The 27,375-nt window shown below is 35.0% G+C and overlaps 2 protein-coding genes across 4 annotated transcripts; one reads left to right on the top strand and one right to left on the bottom strand.

Annotated features, from left to right (window-relative positions):
• Window positions 1–13,480: 13,480 nt before the first annotated feature.
• Window positions 13,481–23,082, bottom strand: LOC107622055 (putative pectate lyase 5). Of its 3 annotated transcripts, none has more exons than XM_016323985.3 (4): window positions 22,972–23,082; window positions 22,050–22,790; window positions 20,109–20,247; window positions 13,481–13,702 (listed from the first exon to the last, which is right to left on the bottom strand). In XM_016323985.3, exons 1-4 carry the CDS (start codon window positions 23,076–23,078, stop codon window positions 13,481–13,483), a joined length of 1,209 nt encoding a protein of 402 aa, XP_016179471.1. In that variant the 5' UTR covers window positions 23,079–23,082. The 3 variants fall into 3 exon arrangements, with proteins under 3 accessions (XP_016179471.1, XP_088362929.1, XP_088362954.1); XM_088506803.1 differs by having other exon boundaries at window positions 22,960–23,079; XM_088506828.1 differs by having other exon boundaries at window positions 22,963–23,079.
• A 1,856-nt stretch (window positions 23,083–24,938) lies between these two features.
• Window positions 24,939–26,411, top strand: LOC148579256 (serine/threonine-protein phosphatase 7 long form homolog). The gene is made up of 4 exons (XM_088489225.1): window positions 24,939–25,580; window positions 25,676–25,762; window positions 25,808–26,104; window positions 26,406–26,411. Exons 1-4 carry the CDS (start codon window positions 24,939–24,941, stop codon window positions 26,409–26,411), a joined length of 1,032 nt encoding a protein of 343 aa, XP_088345351.1.
• The last annotated feature ends 964 nt before the right edge of the window (window positions 26,412–27,375 follow it).

Raw genomic sequence — 27,375 nt, 5'->3', positions numbered from 1 at the left:
AAAGTCTTCTATTATTCTTGGTAGACCCTTTTTAGCTACAGGTAGAGCTTTAATTGATGTGCAAAAGGGTGATTTAACCCTTAGGGTCAATGAAGAACAGATGGTCCTTAATGTATTTCAAGCTCTCAAACACCCTGATGATTCTGAAGGGTGTATGAGAGTTGGTGTCGTTGAACCACTTGTTCAAGAGGTACTAAAAGCTGAGATACTTGATGATGTTCTGGATCCTATTTCTGAGAATAAATTTGTTGAAGTTGATGATTCACCACCCCAGAAAGAAGTGATGAGGACGCCTAAAAGGGAGGAGGAAGTTCCCAAGCTTGAGCTCAAACCCTTGCATCCTTCTCTGAAATATGTGTTCTTGGGTGAAAATGATTCATATCCAGTGATCATTAGTTCTTCCTTGAAGCCTGGAGAGGAAGAGGCGCTTATTACAGTGCTCAGGAGCCATAAAACCGCTCTTGGGTGGACCATTGATGATATAAAGGGGATTAGTCCAATCCAGTGTATGCATAAGATTCTTCTTGAAGATGATGCTAAACCGGTTGTGCAACCACAGAGGAGACTCAATCCAAGAGGTGGTCCAAAAAGAGGTAATGAAACTATGGGAAGCCGATATTATATACCCTATTTCTGATAGCCCTTGGGTGAGTCCTGTGCAGGTAGTTCCCAAGAAAGGAGGGATGACAGTGATCAAGAATAAAAAGAATGAGCTAATTTCTACAAGGACAGTCACAAGATGGAGAATGTGCATAGACTACAGGAGGCTCAACACTGCTACAAGAAATGATCACTTTCTCTTGCCTTTCATTGATCAGATGCTTGAGATGTTAGCTGGTCATGCTTTTTATTATTTTCTAGATGGATATTCTGGATATAATCAAATTACAGTGGACCCTCAAGATCAAGAGAAGACAACATTCACATGTCCTTTTGGAGTATTTGCTTACAGGAGAATGCCATTTGGACTCTGTAATGCTCCAGCAACTTTTCAGAGGTGCATGCTTTCAATTTTTTCTGATATGGTTAAAAAGTTCATTGAGGTATTTATGGATGATTTCTCTGTTTTTGGTAATTCTTTTGAATCCTGCCTTAAGCATTTATCTCTGGTCTTGAAACAGTGTCAAGAATCAAACCTTGTTTTGAATTAGAAAAAATGTCATTTTATGGTTACAGAAGGTATTATTCTTGGACACCGGATTTCAAGTAAAGGGATTGAGGTTGATAGATCCAAGGTGGAGGTAATTGACAAATTACCACCACCAACTAATTTTAAGGTAGTCAGGAGTTTCTCGGGCCATGTAGGATTTTGTAGAAGATTTATAAAGGATTTTTCAAAAATTGCTAAACCATTAAGCAACCTATTAGTTGCTGATGTTCCTTATGTATTTGATGCTGAATGCCTGCATGCTTTTGAAACCCTGAAAGCAAGCCTTACCTCTGCTCCCATTATAGCTCCCCCTGACTGGGATTTGCCATTTGAATTGATGTGTGATGCTAGTGATTTTACTATAGGAGCTGTTTTAGGACAGAGGCATGCCAAGCTTGTATATGTTATTTACTATGCTATCCGTGTGTTAAATGATGCTCAAAAGAATTACACAACTACAGAGAAAGAATTATTAGCTATTGTGTATGTTGTTGATAAGTTTAGGTCCTATTTAATTGGTTCTAAGGTTATTGTTTATACTGATCATGCTGCTTTGAAGTACCTTCTAACCAAACAGGATTCTAAAGCAAGATTAATCAGATGGGTGTTACTCCTTCAGGAGTTTGATATTGAGATAAAAGACAGGAAAGGGTCAGAAAATCAAGTAGCTGACCCACCTGTCCAGAATTAAGCCTGAAGAAGGAGTACAACCACCCATAGCTGTGACTGAGACATTCTCGGATGAGCAATTATTCCTCATTCAGTAGGCTCCATGGTTTGCAGACATTGCAAATTACAAAGCCATGAATTTCATTCCAAAGGAGTATAGTAAACAACAGGTGAAGAAGTTGCTGACTGATGCAAAGTACTACTTTTGGGAGGAACCATACCTTTTTAGAAGATGCTCAGATGGTATAATCTAGAGATGTGTTCCAGATGAGGAGACACAGCAGATTCTTTGGCACTGTCATGGCTCTGATTATGGAGGCCACTTTGGTGTGAAAGGACAGCTACAAAGGTCCTTCAGAGCGAGTTTTACTGGTCGACTCTCTTTAGGGATTCAAGAGCATTTGTGAAGAATTGTGACAGATGTGAAAGAGCTAAAAATCTCCCTGCCAACCATGAGATGCCACAGCAGGGGATCCTTGAGATTGAGTTGTTTGATGTGTGGGGTATTGACTTCATGGGACTTTTTCCACCCTCATATTCCAACAACTATATTCTGGTGACAGTTGATTACGTGTCCAAGTGGGTAGAAGCTGTGGCTCTACCCACCAATGATGCCAAAGTGGTGATGAGTTTTCTTCAGAGATATATTTTCAGCCAGTTTGTTGTTCCAAGGACACTCATTAGTGATGGTGGAAGCCACTTTTGTAACAGATAGTTGGACTCACTCTTGTAGAGATATGGAGTCCGTAATAAAGTGGCAACCCCTTATCACCCTCAGACAAGTGGACAGGTTGAGGTTTCTAACAGGGAACTCAAGAGGATTCTAGAGAAGACCGTTAGTGTCTCAAGGAAGGACTGGTCTAGGAAGCTTGATGATATTCTCTGGGCATACCGGACAGCTTACAAGACTCCTATTGGCATGTCCCCTTATCAGTTGGTCTATGGTAAAGCCTGTCACTTGCCAGTGGAGCTGGAGCATAAAGCTTACTGGGCAATCAAGTATCTGAACTTTGATGCTCAGGCTACAGAAATTAAGAGAATGCTTGAGTTGAATGAGCTTGATGAATTTAGATATTCAGCCTATGAGAATTCCAAGCTCTATAAGGACAGAACCAAGATATGGCATGACAAGAAGATTACCATCAGAGTCTTTGAGCCAGGTCAGAGGGTGCTTCTGTTGAATTCAAGGCTCAAACTCTTTCCCGGGAAGCTGAAATCCTGGTGGTCAGGACCGTTTGTGGTTACCAGAGCTTTACCATATGGTCATGTGGAAATTCAGAAAGAGAATTCTGACAGGAAGTTTACAGTGAATGGCCATGGATTGAAGCACTATTTTGGAGGTAATATTGATCGCCAAAGTTCCACCCATATGCTAAACTAGCAGAACTAACCGTCAAGCTAGTGACGTTAAAGAAGCGCTTGTCGGGAGGCAACCTGATATTTTCGTATCCTTTAGTTTGATTTCTGTTGGTTTAATTTTGTTATTTATTTAGTCTTAGTTGAGTTTTTACTATTTTTCCTTTGTTTTACGTGTGTTTAGATCATGCAGAGTTATTGAAACAGAAACAGGTTCCTGAATACAGCGTTTTGGACACCCGAGAGTATATTGATTCGGATGAGGTGATGCCTAACTTGAAAATCTCAAGTTAGGCACCAAATGCGACGTGCAAAGAGGCATTCTTCTCGGGAGGGTTGGCGTCTAACTTGAAGTTTCTCAAGTTAGGCGCCACAATGATGCACACCAAGGAAAATTTTTACTGCCTAGTCCACGCCTAACTTGAGAATTCTCAAGTTAGGCGCAAGGTTTGAAGGCCAAGGGAACAAGTTAGGCGCAAGGAATTTCAAGTTAGGCGCCTGGGTCGTTGATTCACTCGGGAGGCTCCAAGTTAGGCGCGGTCCCCCTCAAGTTAAGCGCAGGGCTTAGCAATCCACTCCAAGTTAGGCTCCCCGTGCATCAAGTTAGATGCAGCCTAACTCCCAAGGTCCCCACCCCACCTTATTGCCCCCTGCAATTCGAAACCATATCCCCCCAAATCCTGCCTGATTCGTCCCCACCCGTCCAATCAATCAATGACACCCCCTTTTTTTCCTAGCCTTAGCCCTACTAACTTCACCCGTGACCTTGTCCCCTCCCTTTTTTTAGCCCTCACCCGTGCCAACCTCCACCCCCTCCCAAGCAGGTCCTGTTACTCTCCCTTTTTCCCAAGACCAAACCAACCCCCCGTGACCACACCTCTCTCCCTATATATAGCCACAACCTTCCCCCTTCAGGTCACACACAACAGCCCACTACTATCCTTCATACCACAACTTCACTTCCTTCCAACACTCCTTCTTCCTCACACAATACCCTACATCCCTTCCCAACCCAACATGCTTCTTCCCTCTTTGAAGTACGCACAGCCCCTTCCTCTTTCACCACAACCCCTCCTTCTATAAACACATTCCCCCCACTTCCACCAAGACCCCAACTCCAAATACCCCTCTTCTGTCCAGCCCTTCCCCTTCCTTAACCCCCTGTATTTTCTTTCGTTCTGATAAAAAAAAGAGCAGAAAATAAAACCTTTAGCATCAATTTTTTTATTATCTTTTGTTTTTTTTCTGTTTCAATTTCTACTTTTCCTTTTTCTTTTCCTTTGTATTTCTTTAATTTGCTCGGGGACGAGCAAAAATTTTAAGTTTGATGTTGTCACTTTGCTGTCTGTTTTTTCTGTATTCTCTATTTTCTGTAATGGCACCCAAGACTAGCACACCTTCAAAGAAAAGGAAAGAAAAAGAATCGGCCACCAATTCTCATGATACACATAGATTCAGATCCAAGCTCCATGAAGAACATTTTTTTAGCATACTTTAAAAAGGGGAGTGATTCCAGAAGTGATATTTGCACTGAAACCGCACACGGGGGGGGGGGGGGGGGATGGAGTTTTCTGTGCAACCCGCACACAGAGGTTGGACAATTAATGGTCCAAGAGTTTTATGGGAACCTCTAGGTCACATACAAGGACGTCGAGGGAATCAATGAGAAGAGCTACCAGAGCTATGTAAGAGGCAAGGTCATTGACTTCAGCCCAAGAAGCGTCAGACAAGCCCTCCACCTGCTGTATCCACCTCAGCCAACTCCCAGTTACAGTAGGCGAATGGATAATGACCAGGAACTGGATCTAGTTATTGAAGAATTATGCATTCCAGATTCTCAGTGGAAGCTAGGTGCTGAAGAAAAGTCGAACCACTTAAAGAGCACTGAGCTAGAGGATGGTTGGACTTCATCCAAAGGTCCATGATGTCTACTAATAACCGGTCCGAATGCACTGTGGACCAGGCTGTCATGATTTACAGCATCATTAAGGGAGAAGTGGTGGAGGTGGAGAATATTATTCCAGAGTAGATATACAGCATTGCCTCCAGCCCCTATAAGAATGCTAGGCTCGGATTCCCATATCTGATTTACCGCCTGTGTGAAGCAGCATGGGTAAAGGTGGAGAATGATTTTCCCATTCCTGTTGAGAGACCAATCACAAAGAAGAGAATGGAGACTCATAGGAAACAGCACAGGGTCCACAGAGAAGAATAGTCACCACTGCCTCAGGGACAGCATTTCCCGCCTCAGGAATACTGGCAGCAACTCACCTCCCCCATTGAGCAGATGAGGATCATGCAGGACAGCCGCTGGCAGCAGTACACTGCATCTGTAGAGGAGATGAGGGCCACACAGAACAGCCGTTGGGAGCATCTCTGTACCACCCTTGATGAAATGCGAGCTGCTCAGGAATTTCAGCGGCAGGAGATTTCTCAGCTAAGACAAGATTACAGCCGCCTGAGAGGACCATACGGAGCACAGCTTGAGGAGAGAGATCCCTAGCATGGAGATTGAGGTGCTCTAGTTTCTTTCACTTTCTATAGTAGTTTGCCATTGCTTTGATATGTTCCTGTTTTCTGCTATTTTGTTTTAGTTATTGCATGATCCTTTGTCATTCAAATTCCTAGGTTCTAGTTTAATTCTGTTATTTTGAAATTTCAGTTATTTATCTTTTAATTGAATAGATGTCTCATGTACTGCTCGCTGAGCTTGAATCTAAAAAGAAAAACACAAAGAAGTGATATATTGCATGAGAAATCGAGTTATAACTAAGAGTAGTCTTATTTACTTAAATGTGGTGGTATTTTCTGTGATTCTGAATGTATGACATGAACAATGCATATCTAAATTTGAATCAAAGGATATTGATGTATAAGGAACAGGAATTTAGAGAACTATTTTGAATTCTCTGAAGTTAGTGAAAGCTTAGTCCTTGAAGCAAAAGAAACAACAAAAGAAAAATAAAAGTAAGGTCCAAGGCTCTGAGCATCAATGACTAGGGAGGTCAGGCATGATTAAAAGCTCAAAGAGTTGTTTTCCTAGTCATATGCTTGTGGTGTGAATGTGTCAAGTAATCCTTGAGACAGAGCACTAAGAGTCGAGATCAAATGCATTTAACAGAGTATGCCAAAGGCTTTGAGCACCACTGTCTGGGAGTAACTAAAAGAAAAATTAGAACTTAAAGAGAGTTTCCCAGTTAAGTACTTGTGGTGTTTTTGTATCAAGTGAAGCTTGAGACAAAACATTTAAAGTCATGGCTAGGCTCAAGGTGCAAAGCACCAAAAAAAAGAGAATTAAAGGGTATTTGCTGTATTCAAGGATTAAATTGAAGTATAAAAGATTAGAGAATTCATAATATTATCCAGATTCTAATTCCGAATGACAGTGACATCCTTCTGATTCAAAGTAGGGTGAGATGCCAAAACTATTCAGGATTGCAGTTGTAAGTCCCACTTCAAGAAGAGACATGAGCTAATTGAACCCTCACTCTCATGCAAATTCACATCCTAAGCCTATGCTAGTTTTGGTTGCTTGAGGACAAGCAACAATTCAAGTTTGGTGTTGTGATGCGTGAGCATCTTTCCTATCTTTTCCTAGTGAATTTGCATTTAATTTCTTGAGTTTAATAAGGAATTTATTATCTTTTAGCCACTATGGATGCTACTTTGAGTCGTGTGAAATTTTATTTATTTTAGGTAGCATTCAAATGGATTTAATGGAGTTTCTGTAGAAAAAGAGAAGAAAGCAATTGATGCTGTCAACCCTGACCTATCTGCACTCAAACCTGAATAACTCAAGCTACAGAGGTCCAATAGACATGATTCCAGTGGCGTTGAAAAGCTAACTTCTAGAGCTTTCCAATGATGGTAATAGTTCATACTTCTTCTCCACCAAGTTTGCAAGGGTGGCTCCTAACTTGAGGATTCTCAAGTTAGGCGCCAAGATCACTTAACTTCACTCATCCAATGCAGCCAAGGTGGCGCCTAACTTGAGAAATCTCAAGTTAGGCACAGCCTTGGCAGAGTCTTAGACGCCTCTCTTTCTCATCCTGGCGCGTGCCTAACTTGAGATTTCTCAATTTAGGCGCAAGGCACAACAACAACACGCAACATTAGCCTTGACTCTTCAAGTAAGGCGCAACATATCTTCAAGTAAGGCGCAGTGCTCAGGCCCCACATGCCATTCCACACTGCACCATTTAAGTTAGGCGCAGCCCATTCTCAAGTTAGGCATGGATTATTAAGGAATCAAGTGGTCCCCAACACTCCAAGAAGCCAGCACACAATCTCCTATTTATTCTGATTAAGCTTTAATTTTTATTTTAAAATAGGAAAAAATATTATTTAGTTTTAGAAATTATAATTTACATTAATTAGTATTTGATATAAAAGGGAAAAAGAATCAACACTTCGGGCTCTTCTCTTCTACCTCATTTCGCAATTTACAGTTTGACAGAATCCTAGTTTTCTCTCTGAACCATGATCAACTAAACCTCCACTGTTAAGGTTATGAGCTCTGTCTATTGTATGGATTGATACTATTATTTTTCTATTTTAATTCATGTACTGATTTCTATTTTAAGAATTGTTTTCGTTCTTTATCTTATGAATCTGGGTGGAACGGAAGTATGACCCTTGTTCTAATTGAGTTCTTGTATAACTTGGAAAATCTCTTTACCTGAACAACAGGTTGAAAACAATTTTTCCTAAACTTCTAATTATTTGGACTTAACGGATACGTGACATATAATCCTCTTATATTTGGGTAATTAGGGTTTCTGTGGCATATAACTAAAATTGAACTTCACCCTCTAATTGGAATTAAGTGACCAAGGAATTAGCAGTTGATGAAGATTAGAGGAGACTAAAAAAGTCTAAAGAATTAGGGTTTAGTCACATATAGTTTGCCATGAATATAATCTTGTATGATTAAAGTAGTTAATAATAAAAGTCAATCCGGAAGATAGATATCTCTGAAGTCTTAAACTGTTTCTCCATATATATTTCACAACTTGTTTACTATTTGCTTTCTGATTCTCTGATTTACTATTAATGCAATTGAGACCCAAACACTACTTTCTGTTTGCCTGACTAAGCAAATCACTTGACCATTGTTACTTGATCCATCAATCCTCGTGGGATTGACCCTCACTCACCTGAGGTATTACCTGGAACGACCTAGATACTTGCCGGTTAGTTTTTGGGTTATAAATTCTGCACCATGAAGACGATGGCCATCAACTCCTTCTCATATGCATATTTTTGCTGGGCCCTTGGGGACAGTGCTTGGCTTAGGAATGCTATTGGTCTGCCTTGCTGGGATAGAACCGCACCCAACCCCTCACTCAATGCATCAGTTTCCAACACAAAGTCTTGATTGAAATCCGGAACTGCTAGAGTCGGTAGGTCTGCCATCAGCCTCTTCAATCTCTCAAAAGCCTCTTGGGCCTTGTCATTCCATTCAAATGTATTTCGCTTTGTCAACTCCGTCAACGGCTTGGCGATCACCCCATAGCCTTGCACAAAATGCCTATAATAGCCGGTAAGGCCCAAGAATCCCCGTAAAGCCCGTTGGTCTGTAGGCACCGGCCACTCTGGCATCGCTGTGTTAGGATCCACCGAGACCCCTTGAGCCAAGACAACATGACCCAAGTATTCCACCGAGCTCACAGCAAATGTACATTTCTTCTCATTGAACATCAGCTGGTTCTCCATTAAAATTTGGAAAACATGTTGGAGGTGAAGGGCATGGCTCGCCATATCCTGACTATAGATGAGGATATCATAAAAAAAAACCAAGATGAATTTCTGCAATAGAGGCTTAAGAATGTCATTCATCAAGACTTGGAAGGAGCTAGGGGCGTTCGTCAAGCTGAAGGGCATGACTAAAATATCATAATGGCCCTCATGAGTGCGGAAGGCGGTCTTGTGGATGTCTTGATCCCTCATCCGAATTTGGTGGTACCCCGATTATAAATCCAACTTAGAAAAAATTGCAGCTCCCGCCAATTCATCGAGTAGCTCATCAATGACAGGGATAGGAAATTTATCCGGCACCGTAATACCATTTAACGCCTTATAATCGATACAAAATCTCCAGCTGCCGTCCTTTTTCTTCACCAACAATATCGGGCTAGCGTAGGGGTTGGAGCTTGGCCGAATTATCCCTGAGGCCAGCATTTCTCGCACCATTTGTTCAATCACTGATTTTTGATGGTGCAGGTAACGATACGGTCTTATATTTGGGACTGAAGCTTCTTCACTCAATGAAATGGCATGATCATGGCGACGAGGCGATGGCAGCCCTGGTAGTGTCTAAAACACCTTAGCATGAGAAGCTAACACTGATTCGATCACTGGTGGCACCTGCGATAGAGTAGTTGTTTACAAAGACATGGGCCACATCTGGACCATAAATCCCTCTCCCCCTTCTTGAATGGACAAAACTGCAGACTGAAGGTGCATGCTTCCATAGCACAACTCCTGATCCCCCTGCAAAGTAACCATGTTGTCCCCATTCCGAAATCGAAGGCATGACTTTTTGAAGTTTACGATGATGTCTCCCACCACTTGAACCACGTGAACGCCCTTCCTTCCATTGCTCCGGCACGCCACGGCTTCCGACCGACGAGCCTGTGTCCAGGTGCGATCTCGGTGAACCACACTCGTTCCGATTAGGCACACGATTTTCGAACGATTTCATTCTGGAATCAAAGCGCTGCAGCGTCTCCTGCATCGATAGGAACATCTCCATACGTGACTCGATTGTGTCAAATCGTGTCTCCATTTTTCTCGATCTCGATTGCACCATTCACCAACGGGATCCTCAAGCTCAGATACCAGTTCCCTCGGATACACATGGACTTTTCCTATGACACAAAAATTTGAAATGGCTGATTTGTTGCAGTAATTCACAAAATTTGTTTTGACCTAATTTAAAAAACAAATCAAATGCATAAGATCCGATAATAACAAAGAATTTCAACTCCAAAATTTTTTTAAAACCCAAGGCATCCTACACCAAACTTTATGTGTAGACTCTTCAACAAAAGAGAATTGTGCAAAGAAAGCATCAACATCTTCTCCAAGTCACAAGGGCTATCTTAATTATTTCAATCTTATGTCCCTCATTGTTATTGGGATTTAGCAGTAGCTCATGCTACTCATATCATTAACAAAATTCCTAGCAATTTGATAAATAACAAAAGTCCATTTGAAGTTATATATCACAAGGTTTCAGATTTTGAAAATTTCAAAGTTTTTGGTTGCTTAACATTCACTTCCACTTTGATAACACATAGGTCAAAGCTTGATGCAAGAGCTAGAAAATGTGTCTTTCTTGGATTCAAAGAAGGCGCAAAAGGGTATCTTTTACTTGACATTCTTACCAACAAAATAATTGTCTCAAGAGATACATTTTATGAAAATATATTTTCCTTTAAAGAAATTACATTTGCAGTTTCACATTCATCCCCATCTACACACATCACTCAACATTGTAATGCACCATACATATTTAATAACATTTTCACACACTACAATACCCTATCACAGAATCACACTCATAATGTACCTAACTTTCAACCCTCACATACTTTCCTAGATCCTCACTCTAACACTAAAATTACACCCTCACACACCACTACACCACACAATATCAACACCTCAGAAGATCAGAAAGGATCAAGAGAAAACCAGCTTACTTAGACAATTTCTATTGCATGCAAACCTCTAATGAGACAACAACATCACCCAATTGTAGGTATCCTATTTCAAAACATTTGTCATATCATAGTCTGTCAACTGCACATAAAGCATTATCTGTGAGTATTGCATCATCAATTGAGCCACATCATTATGAAGAAGCAGTGACCGAATCTTGTTGGAGATATGCTATCTCAACTAAGCTCGAAGCCTTAAATGCAAATAAGAGCTGGATAGTCACTGACTTACCTCTTGGAAAGAAACCAATAGGCTGTAAATGGATTTTCAAATTGAAGCTCAAGCTTGATGGTAGTGTTGAAAGACATAAGGCAAGGTTGGTAGCAAAGGGATACAACCAGAGACAAAGGATTTGACTTCTTCGACACATACAGCACAGTGGCAAAAATGGCCACACTTCGAATCCTTCTTGCCTTGGCAGCATCGAAAGGATGGTTCCTTAAACAACTTGATGCAAACACTATATTTCTTCATGGTGATTTGGATTTGGACGAGGAAGTGTACATGACTTTACCTAAGGGCCTTAGCTTCTCAAACGAGCGAGCAACCAATGGAATGTCAAACTTACCTCTATATTTTTGAATTTGGGATCGTGTCAATCAAGGCACGACTATTCTTTGTTCACCAAATCTAATCATGGAAAGTTCCCAGCTATTCTTGTGTATGTCGATGATCTTATTCTCACTAGAGATTATGTATCCAAAATCAATTCCACCAAACAACAACTACATGATGCATTCAAAATAAAAGATATTGGGGACTTGAAATAGCCAGAGCTAGTCATGGCATCTCAGCTCATCAGCGCAAATATGTCTTAGATTTGCTCACTGAGTTCAAGATGTTAGAGTGTAAACCAGCCACGACCCCAATGGACTATGCAGCAAAGTTGGCTAAGGATTCAGCACCAGCTTTCGCAGATATTTCAACCTACAGAAGACTCATTGGGAGATTAGTATACTTAAAGGGATTTCTTTTCTTTCTTTGTAAATAATAGAAAGTTGTTAATTAGAATAATATAAATTCATGTGTCAGTATCGTTTGTAAGATGAATGCATGCTTAGGGATTGGAAGTCTCCAGGTTGATCAATGTAAGTTGCTAATTTTATTCCGAACTAACAACTTAAAGGGGGAATGTTACTTGTATATATGTAAATAGGAGGCATACATTCAATAAAACAGAGTTTGGGTTAGTTAGCTTTAGTTGCAGTATATATAACTAACTTTTCACTATTTTGGAGTTTTGTAAGAGTCAGAACTATTGTGCAAGATTTTGCTCATTCTTGTAGCTCTCTTCTTCTGATTCATGCACAATGCATACAGAAGTATTATTCAAGCTCTTTCTCAAGGCTTTCATAGTTTCTGATCCAAGTTTCATCATCGTGACACATGAACCTTCTTAATTTTGACACATGAACTTCTTAAACATGACACAAGGAATTTCTTAACTAATTAGAAGTTATCAAAAATAAAAATAGCATCAAAATTTCTTGAATGTGACACAAAAAAAATTTAACTATGACATATTAAATTTTTTAACTAATTAAAAGTTATCAGAATATTTCTTAACTTGTGGTCTTTTAATTTGACGACTTTTGTATCATTCACCAAAAATTCATGTTTCATTTCCTACTAAATGATGTGTTTTTTCTTATCATTAAATTAATTGAATGATATCGAAGTCACATATAAGAGGTAGTCTAGTATTCTTGTGTCATTTGTAATAAATTGATTTATTTTTCTGTTCCAAAAGACGTTTGAATGTATTTTGTTCGTTGAGTGAGTTAAGATTTTAGACTTGTGGTTCTTTAGAGACTTCTTATGTTATTTATAAAAAATTCTTGTGTCATTCCTAACAAAATGATATGTTTTTGTTATCATTGAATTGATGGCATGATATTGAACTATATATGAGAGATCTAGCTATTCTTGTATCATTTGTAATAATTTGATGTGTCTTTTGAATCTAAAATATATTTCAATGTATTTTGTTGGTTGAGTGAGTCAAGATTCTAGATTTGTAGTACTTCGAAGATTTTTTCTGTCATTCAAACAAAATTCATGTATCATTTATAATTAAATGATGTACTTTTGTTATCGTTAAACTAATTGTGTGATATTCAATTAAGAAAAGGAAGAAAAAGAAGATGATGGTGATGTTGATAATGAAGAATGAGGAGAAAGAAAAAGAAAAAAGAAAAAAAATCAAATGAAAAAAAAAAGAAGGAGGAAGAGAAGAAAATAAAAGAAGGGAATGATAATGACGACGATAATAATGATGATAAAGAAAGTAGAAGAAGAGGGAGAACATACCAAGGGACATAAATTTGATTTAATTGAACTTAATTAAAAAAATTAATTGTATAGCATTTTTGTTAAATTTTTTTAATGGGATCAGATAAGTTTTTTTTTTTTTTTAAACCGAATCAAACCGCACTACACTGCGAATACTCTAATAGGAAGTAGTTGAATTACCTAAGTGCCCAAAATTAACTATTTTAGATGTTCCTTAGTATTCATTTTACAGTTACTGTTCTTAATTTCACAACAGTTCCTAAGTGCCCAAAAAAGCAACAACATAGCAATCTAGCAGAGTTGTCCATTTTTGCAAGCAAGTGCTCCAGCTCCTGCTGTCATTAAAGTCACTAACATGGCTGGTCTTCCTTCCATGCTTGATGCCTTCTCATAAAAGAAAGGTGCTCCATCTCCAGATTCTGTGAAGAAGGCACCATTCAACATTAAATCCCCTTCAGATCTCCAATTCCATCTCTTCCACTCATCTTTTGATGAACCAAAGTGTTTCGTAACCTGAAATCATTCATATATGCACATTCAGTTCTTTTATCAATGCGTTAATTGCACTCTAGTCCCCAAATTTTACCATGTGAACAAAATCCTTTTAAAAAATGTTTCAATCTATCATTTGAATATTCATGATGGTGATTTTTTTTTTCAAAACTAGCACAATTTATCATTAAACTTCGGCTTATATGCAAACGAGTAATGTTATTATATACACCACTTTTGTAGACACATCATATCTTGTACCTTTAGTATTAAAAGTGATAATAAGAATGGAGAAAAGATAAAAAAAAAATTATCTTTTATACCATAAAAAAATTTTATTAAAGAAACGCATAAAAAATATTCAAAAAGATAATTTCTTTAATACAATTTTTGGGAAGACACATGACTTGGTGGTTCTAGACAAGTTGAACACTATGAAGAGATTTGTCAGTATAAATATTTTGGCTGGAAATCAAATAACCTTACGTTGTGTGGCTTAGAGGAGGAGGACGGGAATCATTTGTTTTTACATTGTGATTATGTTTCTATCTTGTGGTTTAAAACTTTTTAAGTGGGTGAATCCGAGGGGAGTGAGAGTTCTTTGAATTTTGGTGTGACCATGAAAATGTCAAATGTGGTAAAAGAAAATGGCAATCATTTGAATATATAACTTAAAAAGTTAGAAATCAAAAGATTATTATTCAAAATTAGATAACCTTAGTGGATGAGGCTTGGAAGGAGATTTTATTTCCCTGAAAAGAATGGGAGTGCCTCAACAACAAAGGATTTTGTATGACAGTTGGGATATATTTTAAATTCTGAAAATATTCTATTGGCGCTGCATGTGAATTTCATGATACATGTTAAAGAGTTAAAGGCTCTTGTCAATGAACCGGAGATGCTTATACAAATTGTGCTTGAAGAATCTTTGACATCTTTAGACCAACTGGTGATTAAAACTAAATTGGTATAAGAAGTGTGGGGACAACTTATGGAGATTGAACTTCCAGAGAAATAAATTGACAAATTTGCTTCAGCAAGTGGGTCCTATAAGACTTCAACTAGTGACACAAAGAGAGTTTTGCTACCTTTACAGATGGAGACTTTTTGCTGCTGACTCAAATTGTATTAGTTTCCCTTTCCCTTTGTGTTTCTGAGGTTTTACTTGCGATTGGTCTGGTTTTAAGCTTAGCTTTTTGTTTTTATGTTGTTAATACTTTTGGATTTTATACTTGTCTTGAGTTTTTGTTTTGTATTAGTTGAAAGGCTGTAAACTCTTTTCTCTCGCCTTTTTTAAGTGGTCAAGAGTCTTACAAACAATAAAAAAGAAAAAAATTATGCTACGTGTATACTAAAATCAGCCACTAAAATCAGCTATCAGCATAAAATACATGTTAGAATACAAATACACATTGAAAATAAATTAAACTACACATATATTTATACGCAAATATATATTGGTGACTGATTTTAGTGGTTAATTTTAGTGTACAAATAGTATTTTTGTAAAAAAAAAAATCATTTTTCTAAAAAAATTACCTGCTAATAAAATTGTCTCCACAAGTTCTTTAAATATGAACTGTAATATCTTAAATTTTGTGAAGCAGGTGTGGTTTTTCATCACAATTGATGAAATGTTACGAGTATGATCGATCTTTATATTTGAGAAAGATAAAGTAATCAATTTACACGCTTTAAAAATTAAAAAAAAATATTATGTGTATATAAAAAATATAAGATATATTTTTATTTATTTTTAATGTGTATTTAATATTTTAATGTATATTTTATATGACTAATAATTTTATTGAAAAATTAATTAATAGCTAAAATATAATAATGACAAATGCAATTAATTGTTATTAATCAGATAAAGATACTATATCAAGTAAATAGTCATTTTTTATTATAAAAAATTTAAATATTAACAAAATTGACTAAAATACTTTAAATAAATATTATATACATGAATAATTATATCCATTTAACCATTCTAACCAAACCTTAATATGTGAGATATGCTGTTAGCTTTTAATCCTACGTGACAGTAAACTCTCATATGTGACCATAACACTCACAGATAAGAGTGTATCCAATATTCCTACGGAGACAAAGTATAATATGCACGGGCGGAGCTAGAGTAATTTTTAGGAGGGAGCCAACATAAAAGTATAATTTTAAAAGAAGAAAAAATTAAAATTAAAAGGAGATTAATATAAAAATTAATAATCTTTATACATTAAAATTTTTAATTTGAGGAGCCATTGCCCCCTTGCCCAACACTTACTTTCGCCCCTGATAATATGAGTAGTTGCCATCTACACATAAATAACAATTTTTAGTTTTTAATTGGTACAATCTCATCTAATCCTAATAAGCCTAACTGTGACAACACAAACCCCCCATATAGTCTCAACGCAGCAATGACAAAATTGTTAGCTTTTAATCTCTCAAACAGTGACAACACAAATAGAAAAATAAAATAGTTTCAATGCAAAAAACGTTGACAAAGCGAAAAAAAAAAAAGAACATAGTGACAACACAAGAAAAAATAGAAATGCTAGTTGTACAATATTAATCAGCCTTTAATCAGTCTTTAATCAGATTTAAATAATATTTAATTATTTTTTAGTGTAATATATTCCTATTTTGTAGATACATATCTATAATTAGATTTTAATTTAAATTTAAATTTTAAAACCCACCCACTTCATTGGTAGTTACGGTGACTTTACTTTACTTTCGTAACTTCACGTAACAGATACAGTTTTTTAAATTCCTTATTCTACGGGATATTCACACGCATTAGTGAATCCCAAACCAAAAAGGACGCTGCCAGCTGAATTCTCCATCTCGTCTTCATTGGTGAAGACCATCACCACCTTCTAGCTGAAGCACTCTTTCATTTTGCATTGGTGAAAGGTATCATTATTTTCCACACATGTGTTTATGTAATTTGTTAAGAAATATCATGTTCAATATTTTTAATTATATTTTAATTTAAATATAAAAACACTCTGCTGATTTAATTGGAACAAGGTTGATCTTATTTAATTTTATTAATAAAGTTGTGCAAATAAAGTATATAATCAACAATTAATTTAAAATTGTGTTGTTATTTTTCGATTATAATACATCTGATAGTATGATATTTTATACAAAATATTTTTAAAACACATCTAAAATCAGTCAACTTTAATAATACAATATAAATGTTAATAATACAATTATGAATGGTCGAATATAATTATATACATAAACTAAAATATTTTCAATTGTAGTTTCTTTTTCAATTGTAACACATCTAAAATATTAAGTTATACAAAAAATATTTTTAAAACACATCCAAAATCATAAATCTAAAATTTAAATTTAAACATTAAAAAATAATTATAACACATCTAAAATTATGAAGTTATACAGAAAATATAAAATCATAAATCTAAAATCTAAATTTAAACATTAAAAAATAATTGTAACACATCTAAAATTATGAAGTTATACAGAAAATATTTTTGAAACACATCCAAAATCATAAATCTAAAATCTAAATTTAAACATTAAAAAATAATTGTAACACATCTACTTCTCTACTTCTTTGAGTGTTTTGTACGAGTTTAATTAATAATTTGATAGTTTAAGGTTTATTTTATATTTTTAAAATCAAAATTTTGAATTTTGAATAATTTGATTTTTAGATATGTATTTAAATTATAATATATTAATAATTAAATATATTAAATCTGAAACAAAAATTTAAAATTTAAATTTTAAATTTTAGTTTTTTTAGATTGTATTTTGAATGTGTATTTAATTTTAAAAAGACAATAAATCTATTCATAATTTTTAGTTGTGTTTGTTTTAATTTTTTTAATTATTGTAATAAAAGGCTGAATATTGTACGATTTTTAAAGGATACCTAGTTGAACCGAAAAAGGGAAAAGAAAAAAAAAAATAGTTTAAAAACTATCAAAAGAATTGTAAAAAGTGACAACACAAACCTTAACTCTGTAGTCTCAAAATAGCAATGAACCAGCATATATAATGAATCATACCATAATATTCAAATATCTAAGTTTATGCAAGTGCTTACCTTTCAGAATTGAATCGCTAATATATCGCACTGGGTCTTTCTCCTCCGTGGTGATACTGCCATAGTTCAAGATTGCACTTGTGATAGTGAGCGACGTCCAAATTCGCGCATGATGAAGGTGTGGGAACAATCTCGAGACACTGAGATTAGCAGCGACTGCAAATAGCTATTTTGTTCATCACTTTCTTCTTCACGTGAAATCCACACTCACTCTCACTCTAATCTTTTGAAAGAAAGAAAGGGGTAAGGAAGATGGGAGAAATAGTATGGCTTTAATTAAGTGGAAAATGGTGCAAGCTCTTAAAAAGATAGGCATGTTGGGAGTAGAGGATGCAATGGTTCGCAACACAGTGGTGGTAGCGCTTTTCAAAGGAAGAGTATCTATTATGAAAGAAGGTGGTCTGCTAATATAATAACCTGAAGAAAAAGTCTAGGGGCCAGCAACTTTTGTGTTTTCTAACCAGCACTTAACTATCAAAAGAAAAGTGAGTGATCTCCCACCATTGGATGTAATCTCACACCATTAAAAAGACTATTGATGGCCAATTGATGGTTACAAAACACAAAAGTTACTGGCCCCCTAGCACTCCTCTAAACTGAATCCAAATGAGTTTCTGTCCACTCAGGAATTACCTGCTCGGGAGTCCGTGGAAGGATTACAATTCATGAATCTACAAGTTAGACAGAAGATGATTACTGGGTTGTCTATGAAGGTTGGTAATGGGAGAAGAACTCGTTTTTTGGAGGATGTCTGACTTCTTGGTGGTTCTTTCAAAGATCGATTTTCAAGGTTCTTCTCAGTTACAAACTAAAGAAGATCTGTCATAGGGGATTGTAGGTTTTAGGATGGGTTAGATTGGATATAGAACTTCTAATGGAGGCGCAAACTATTCCAATGGGAGTTGGATCTAGTGAACCAGTTACACGATACGTTAAAGCTGGTCAAACTTGCATATGGCAGAGATGATAGAGTTGTGTGGAAATATGATAACTAAGGTATTTTTTTCCTACTAACTCATTTGTGCAGGTGTTGCAGGCGAAAATGATTATGGATGATGTAACAAGCTACAGTTTTACTAGGACTATTTGAAAAGGGCTAGTTCCATCAAGAGTGGAGTTGTTTGTCTGATTTGTCTTGACTGGCAAGGTCAATACAAAAGAGAGACTGAGTCAGTTTGGGGTTATTAACCAGGAAGATATTGTATGTGTTTTATGTAACAAAAATATTAACTATGCTCACCACTTATTTCTTGACTGTAACTTTTTTTGGCAGATATGGTGGACATCAATGCATGAATATCATATGTTGGTAGACAATGATCTTGTTCAGGTACATTAAACGAACATTTTTAAAGTTGGACTGAGATATCAGATAGGAAGGAGGATTAAGAGATGAATGGTGTACTTTTGTGCGATTATTTGAAACATCCGATTAGAAAAAAACAAAAAGATTTTTTAGAATAAAGGAAAAGGGGTTGAGAAGATTATAAACATGTCATCTCTCAAGTATAAGAAGTGGTTAGGTGCGGACCTCTTTTGTTGTTGATGATAATGTCGGAAATGACAAGAAAATATCTACTATTGTTTGTTTGCTTTATTTATAATTCCTTTGTTTGTTTTGGATTATCCTTGTTGTTGTCTTCTTTGCTACACTTTATGTGTTGAGCTTTTCTTTCAAAAAAAAATGATAACTAAACGTTTGTTTGATCTGTATTTCACTTATTAATATTTTAATTTTTAAAATAAATAGAAAGATAAAGTATATTTTTTATTTTTGAAGTTTGTTAAAAGTTTTAAAAATATCTTTAAATTTTATTTTGTTTTAATTTTGTTCCAAAATTTTTTTATTTATATCAAATATATATCTCTAATGACTAATTTTTTCAAAAAATTTAGAACTAATTTAATAATAATTTTATAAGAACAACCTTTAACACAAGTAAACTAGATATAGTAGTTGTCATATATTATTATTGAATTAATCCTAAATTTTTTGACAATTTAACTGTTAGAAGTATATTTAATACAAATAAAATTTATAAGTATTTTTAAAATTTTTAACAAATTTTAAAAACAAAAATATATTTTACCAAAAAGATAATTATTGCCACAAGAAGAGTAATAGCCAGCTAGGATTGAAAACTAACGGTGTATCTTACAGATTAACTTTTGGTTAGAACTGTTAAATTGATATAATCATTCATGGACACATCGTTTATTTAAATTATGCATAATTAGTTTTGTCAACACTTAAATCTTTTATAATAAAAAATAACTATTTCTTCTGTTGTATATAAAACAATGACATCAGCTTCAATGTTTATGGTCTCTAACCTCTTTGTGATCAACATCATGAGGAGCAACAAATCTGTTCCCTTGGCTAAAAATAGTTGGGGAGGAACTTCCTCCTATTGCATACTGTTGCCAATGGGTATAATAATTATTCACCACATGAAAGTACCCAAACCTGCACCTGCAAATTTGTGCCTCAAGGTAACTTTTGACTCTTTTTACAATGCAAAGTATATATGACATGTTTGGGGTTGAACCGCTTTTTAATTTTGGTGTTGTTAATAATATTTTCCACCAATGGTGTATTTCTTTTATATAAAAATCACAAATTTAATGGTTAAATTTATTTTTTTACTTTAAATATATAAATTTGGCTCTTAAATTTGTATTTTAGTATTAAAAATTTTTTTAGATGTGTAAATTGGATTTTTCAATTTGTTTTACAGCAACCAACTTGGGTTAGTCAAGTGGTTAGCTCACTCGTCCGCTTAAGCAAGTATTGGGGTTCGAATCTTGCTTTGTGCATGCAGCAACCCATTGGCTAACGGCAGACCTTTAAATTTATATAAAAAAAAAAACACACTAATTAACTATTACATCGAATTACATACAATTAGCCGGCTTTCTTTGTTTTTTTTTTCCTTCAAAATTATTAATAATAAAACTGTCGCATTGTTATAATATTGTTACATGTATTTTTAATTAATTGAAAATGTCAATGATACAAAAAGTCAAAAATAGGATAAAATACATAGATAAAATAAATGTAGTTCAATATTATACAATTATCCTAAATGAAGAATGGTTACATGCATGTCTGAATTCATATTTAATTTTATATAAATTGAATCTATCTAATTCGATTTATATGGAATACTAGTAAATCGAATTAATTTGATTCAATTTACTATATATATACTATATGAATAATAAATCGAATTTTGTTAATTCAATTTACTATTTTTGCAACATATACATATAAATTAAATTTATCTGATTCGATTTAGTATTGATATAAATTATTGATATTTACTATTTATTTGTTTTAGTATTTTTGATATTTTATTTGAATTTAAATAGAAAATATTTTTTATTAATATTTATGTTTTAAAATTAATAATCTGTATTAGTACTAAATCAAATCAGCTAAATTTAGTTTATATGTATATGCTATAAAAATAATAGATTAAATAAACTAGATTCAATTTACTATTCATATAGCATCTATAGTAAATCGAATGTACGTTAAAAGAGCATAAATTAAATTTAATTAATTCAATTTACATTAAACTCATATTAAGACTTAAGACATGCATATAATATATTTTATTTTAAAAAATTAATATAATATTAATTTTTATTTAATTTGTTTGTGTGATTTACCTACGAAAATATCTTGCGTGAACTGAGTTAAGAAAATTTTTTGCCGCAAACACTGTATGACGATAACACAAAGTTTATATCCACTATAGTTTTATTTTTCTTTCTGAAAATCTTGAAAGTTGAAATTACTAAAGTTAAAACGATATGATAGTTTTATAATTAAATTGAAACAAGAAAGGTAATAAAAAAAACAAGTGGTAGTACTTAAAAAGTTAAATTATTTTCGGTTAATTTTTATAATTTTATTGTTAAAAAGATTTAATTATAAATTAAAAAGTGATGTAGAGACTTAATTAAAATTTTTAAATTTAAAAAATTAATTATAAATAAAAAAATTATAAAAACTAAAAAAATAATTTAAGCAGTTAAAATAAAAAACTTTTGGTGTGACAAAATTAAGGAGTTGCGTTATTATTATGGGCTCAAGTTCATCATGAATGCTCTACATAGCATCATCTTGTCCTATTCTTTTTATAATATCTACATACATATTTGTAATTTTATATTAATGGATAAGATCATAGACTTTGTAGAGTTATGGTAAATAATCCGGGCATATATATATATAGTAACAACGTAACTCAAACTTAAATTAATTACCTTGGCATTCTTCCTCCAAGCCCTTCTCCAAAATGGTTGAATGCCACAGTTACTTGCATATTCTTGTCCTCTTCTTCATTGGAATCACTGTGTCCTAAAAGCATAACTTTATTATGGTGTGTCATATAATTATTTGAAATTGTAACAGCCGTTGACCCATGAACAACATCAATAAGCCCATCATAGCAATTTGAAAATGAGCAATGGTCCACCCAAACATAACTACTCCCATATATCAAAACCCCATCTCCATCAGATCTTGATCTCCAAAAGAAATGACTATTTGAGTCCCTAACATAGCCACTACCACCTCTCACACAATCATGGATATGTATGCCATGAATTATGATGTTGGACTTATTCCTTATTTCAATGCAGGGTCCTCTACCAATGTGAATATTTGCTCCTCTGCCATCAATTGTTTTGTGAGAATTTACAATTAGGTCCATTTTTAGTTTTATAAACATGTCATGCTTGAAGATTATCCATAAGGGCTCTTCTTGGATCACAGCATGTCTTAGAGTACCTGCCTTGGGGTCCATTGCGTGGTCACTAGGATTAGTGACCACGTAATATTTTCCATCCCTACCTCCGATTGCGCGCCTCCCGAAGCCAATGGCGCAGTCGGCGAGGCGCTTCCGGTTTCTTTCCCAATTGGGATCACACCTCCAACAATCGTCGATTGGGTTACCTGTGCTGCAAGAAAAGTATGCCAAATTTCTCCTGGAATCATTGGTAATCCTACAAGGAGAAAATTAATTAATTAATTAAAGAAATTAACATTATATTAACAAATTATATATGTTGCTTCATGTTTCACATACACTAATTAACAACCCATTATTATTGTAATTAAGTGAATGGTATATAAGTTTATGTGGTGAAATGGTTGAATATAAAGAATAGTTACTGCGTAACATACTTGTGTAGTTCGTGCACAACGGATTCAGGATCTTGAACTGGAGAAGAAGATGTTAAAGCTGGGCCAAGAAGCAAGAACTGGAACATAAGAAGAAACCAATCTGCCATATTGGTGTACGTGGGAATGATAATATGAGGAATGCTAGTGAGTAGTTTAGATTATATAGTTAGTATAAATAAAGGGCAAAGTTAAAAATAAAATAAAATAAAATACCCGAAAGTATTATTACTGGACGAATACAATTGGTGAAACGTTTTGTCACATAAAATTTGTGTATTTTATCTCAGCTTTTCTATTTTTGACGATTTAATTTGTCACTTGTTATCAATTTTTAAAATTTTTTGAATACTTTCTTTTGTTATTTTTATTTTTTGGAATTATTTTTTAAGGTGGGTTTCGAATCCCATAAAATTGGAATTGATTTAATTTGAAAATCAAATCCTTTGTTTGAAATAGATAAAAAAAAAAAATTAAATTTATTTATAAATATCGTGTATTCACATTATAACTAAACTCAAATATCTCCATTCTTAAAATAATTTGATGTCTTGAAATATAAAATGTTATTTTTATTCTTTAAATATTAATATAACTTTGGTTGCCCAAAACGAGCAGATGACATTGGTCCAGGTATTGGTAGTAATAAAAAATTAGATGATAAATAAAAAATAAAAAAATAAAATAAAATTATATATTATTTTTTAAATTAAATTAATTCTTATTTTATATCATTAATTTCAAATACAAAAATTCATTTAAAAACATTTTGAGAACTCGACTGAACTGGTTCAACTAAATTAACCAATAATTGATCTTTTGAATTTGATATTTTTTCCTATTCGAAAAGCCGGTTCAAAAACTTAATTTTTTTAAAGATATATTTTATAAAAAAATATATCATTTTATTACATATTATATTATTCAATTTAGTTAGTCTTTAAATTTCGATAATTCACATAAATAAAATAAATTGGAGAAAGTGTTACACAAATACAACATTTTGAAAAACCAGACGCAAAGCAACAAATCTAATTATATGTAATCCGCGGCACTCTAACGCGGATTCTGAATACACGTAATTCGCTACATCCTGTCACGGATTACATTGAGAAGCTACAAATACACATAAACTGCTACACCCTATAAGCGGTTTATGAACAGATGAGCCCAAAGCGTATTCCGCGAGACCCTGTAGCGGATTATGAAGAGAGTGGCTCACTATAAAAACCGCATGAGGGTGTAGCGAATTTCATTTGTTGAGTTTTGATAGGGACTTAGAGAGAGAAAGTAGAGAGAAGGCAGAGGATATTCTTGGAGCAGTTCCATTAAGCGGAACAATGGAAGATGAAAGGCGGTTGTACCGGCTCAACGGCGTTGCTCACGTAGCCAGAACCATCAATGAAGAGGTAAGTCTCTTTATTCTCTTTCAATTGGATGATATCTGTATATTTTATTTAATCTTAAGGAAGTTATTTATTAATTAAAAAAATAGAACCTTAGTTTAGTTTAGGTTTTGAAAATTAAATTTTGAAATTTAAAATTTAACTTTAAATGTAGAGAATTTGAAATTTAAATTGTAGATGGTAAATTTGTAATTTTAAAACCTAGGTAGTTTATGTCTTGAAACATAAATTATGGTTTGGTGATATCAGTGTTAGAAATTAATCAGGTGTTCTTTATTTCTGAATATGCCGCCAACCCGATATATTTATAACGTTCATAGGCAACAGAATATGCCGTTATATGATAGGATCATACCTTAATTGGAGAGGGCTAGGTTGTACCATCTGGCTAGGCTGAACGCGTATTGGTTCTGGTTGGATGAGCCTCTAGTCAACGCATTTATCGAAAGGTGGCGGTCTGAGACCCATACTTTCCATATGCCGTTCGGAGAGTGTACTATCACGCTCTAGGATGTGGCATATCAGCTGGGGCTACCCGTGGATGGCCAACCAGTTTCTGGGTGCATGACTGACTTTCACCTGCACATCGAGGGGGCCAGACCGGCGTGGGAGTGGTTCCAGGAGTTATTTGGTGAGCTTCCGCCACCGGATAAGAGAAAGTTATACACGGTCCACTTCACATGGTTCCATAAGAGGTTCAGGGTGTTACCGGCTGATGCTTCCGAGGAGACCGTGCGCATATATGCACATGGATATATTATGATGCTTCTGTTGACACAACTGTTCATGGACAAGAGTGGTAATCGGGTCCACCTTTGGTGGTTGCCATTTGTGGCGAGATTTGACGACATAGGCAGCTATAGCTGGGGCACAGCTGCGTTGGCATGGTTGTACCGATGCATGTGTAGGGTGGCAAATAGAAACATCACCAACTTAGCCGGGCCCCTACAGTTGCTACAGTCATGGATCTTTTGGCGGTTTTCCACACTGAGACCGCAGGGGTTTAACGCTTTTTCTTTTCCGTTGGCATCCAGGTATTCATTAATACACGTATTCTTTCAAGTTATTAACGTTCTACATATGAAATTACAAATTTATGTGATATTTCTATCATTCAAATGGGCCACATATTTACCCACGTCTGATGGGAAGGAACAACAGATTATTCAGTATCGCTTGGCATTAGATCGACTGGGTGATCGAGATGTAAGTCATTTGTTTTTATTTTCAATATTTTATTAATTCTTCTCCCACTTATTTGTATACATTGTTACAATGCTGACTGGTCTCCTCACTATCAGATTGTGTGGGAGCCTTATGGTTCGCTAGACGTACTTGCAGTCATTCATCCAGAGATACTAACTGAGGAGCACAGTCGGTTATGGCGGGCAATTACTAGTCTGATATACTTTGCAGTGATTAAGTAGTATCAGGTAGACAGGATCTTTCCACAGCTAGGGGGAATACAACATCTGCCTGAGCCAACCCTGAACATAGAGTATCTTCATAATAAGGACGGCAGGGGTGGAGATAGATGGTTCTCCACTTACTATAGGACATGGCATGAGCATTGGGACGAGCGAGTTCGCTCTGTGTTGAGTATTCAGAGAGTGGCTGATCCTGGTCCATCCGCTGAGTTCCTGGACTGGTGGTACCGTGTTGCACATAGGATTCTGTCACCGGGGATTACATTCGCAGATCCCAGGCCAGTTGAGGTTCCGGAGGATGCTGTACTTAGAGGTCGTCGCAGGCGCCCATTAGAGTTCCAGCGTCGGATATGCCCGATAACAGACGCGTGGAGTGGAGACGACGCATTGGTACACGTGCCACTGATCGGGAGTGGGTCTACAAGATGCTCCACCCGGAGATCGGCAAGTGACCAGAGTTAGGCGTCCGACTCGATGTGGCACAGGCTCGCACCTACTTGGTCCATTTGGAGGCATGATGATGATGGTGACCAGCAGTAGCGCCCCTTATGTTAGTTCCGACCGTTATATTTGTATGAATTATGACTTATTTATTATCTGTTAGTGTTAATGACTTGTGACTATTATATTTGTATGACTTATGTAGTAATTTATTTTGTGTTAGTGTTAATACCTGGTGGCTATTATATTTGTACGACTTATTACTTATGACGAGTATATTTGTATGACCTGTACATTTTGCATCATGGGTTGTTACTATTATACTGATATTTATGAATTTGTTCCAAAGTTCCACTCTCTTTATAATCCACTACAGGATCTCGTGGAATACGCTTTGGGCCCATCTGTTCATAAACCACTACAGGGTGTAGCGATTTATGTGTTTGTAGCTTTTTAACGTAATCTGCGACAGAGTATAACGGATTATGTGTATTCAAATTCCGTATTAGAGTGTTGCAAATTACATATAATTAGATTTATTGTATTTACGTCTGGCTTTTTAGAATATTGTATTTGTGTAACACTTTCTCTCATTCATTTTATTTATATAAATTGCCCTTCTAATTTCATCAATTTAATAACTGACTTGGTTGTCAAAACTTTGCTTTGCTTTTGGTATAAACCAGGAAAGATTCTCATTTCTTGAAACAAACTGTGTTGACTACTATGCCCCTCATTTGTGGATTTAATTAGCAATTTAATAATGAGCCCTGAGATGCTTGCCTCTAAGGGGAATCTATGGTTCTTCTTTCAAGCCAAAATTCAGACACTATGAGGGAGCTTGTTAAAAGAACATTACTTTAATAATAAAGTCGCTACGCTTAGCAACTAATTTTAATTTGGAAAAGTATAGGTAAACGATAAAAAATATTAAAAAATATGAATAATAGATATATCAGATGTTTAATTTATTAAATGTGTGAATGATTATTCTAATATTAAAATTTAAATGAATAATTTAGAATGTAGTGTGTTTTATTTAAATTGAGCCAATTTTAAAATTTATTCTTTATATTGTGCAAAAAAATCATTAGTTACTTGACATTATCTTTTTAATTTTTCTTGCAGGAATA

This window comes from Arachis ipaensis, chromosome B10, assembly GCF_059453495.1.
Source record: "Arachis ipaensis isolate K30076 ecotype BB chromosome B10, ASM5945349v1, whole genome shotgun sequence".
NCBI classification, from domain to species: Eukaryota; Viridiplantae; Streptophyta; class Magnoliopsida; order Fabales; family Fabaceae; genus Arachis; species Arachis ipaensis.
The sequence above is the reverse complement of the archived record's forward strand: the minus strand, read 5'-3'. Positions and strand labels throughout refer to the sequence as shown.

Coding starts and splice junctions, on each gene's coding strand:
- LOC107622055 (XM_088506803.1), bottom strand. CDS start 23,078: ATGGCAGATTGGTTTCTTCTTATGTTCCAGTTCTTGCTTCTTGGCCCA. Junction 20,248..22,049: donor CTTGGAGGAAGAATGCCAAG/GTAATTAATTTA, acceptor ACAAATTTGCAG/GTGCAGGTTTGGGTACTTTC. Junction 13,703..20,108: donor ATGATGTTGATCACAAAGAG/GTTAGAGACCAT, acceptor GAATGATTTCAG/GTTACGAAACACTTTGGTTC.
- LOC148579256 (XM_088489225.1), top strand. CDS start 24,939: ATGACTGACTTTCACCTGCACATCGAGGGGGCCAGACCGGCGTGGGAG. Junction 25,581..25,675: donor ATCGACTGGGTGATCGAGAT/GTAAGTCATTTG, acceptor CCTCACTATCAG/ATTGTGTGGGAGCCTTATGG. Junction 25,763..25,807: donor AGCACAGTCGGTTATGGCGG/GCAATTACTAGT, acceptor AAGTAGTATCAG/GTAGACAGGATCTTTCCACA.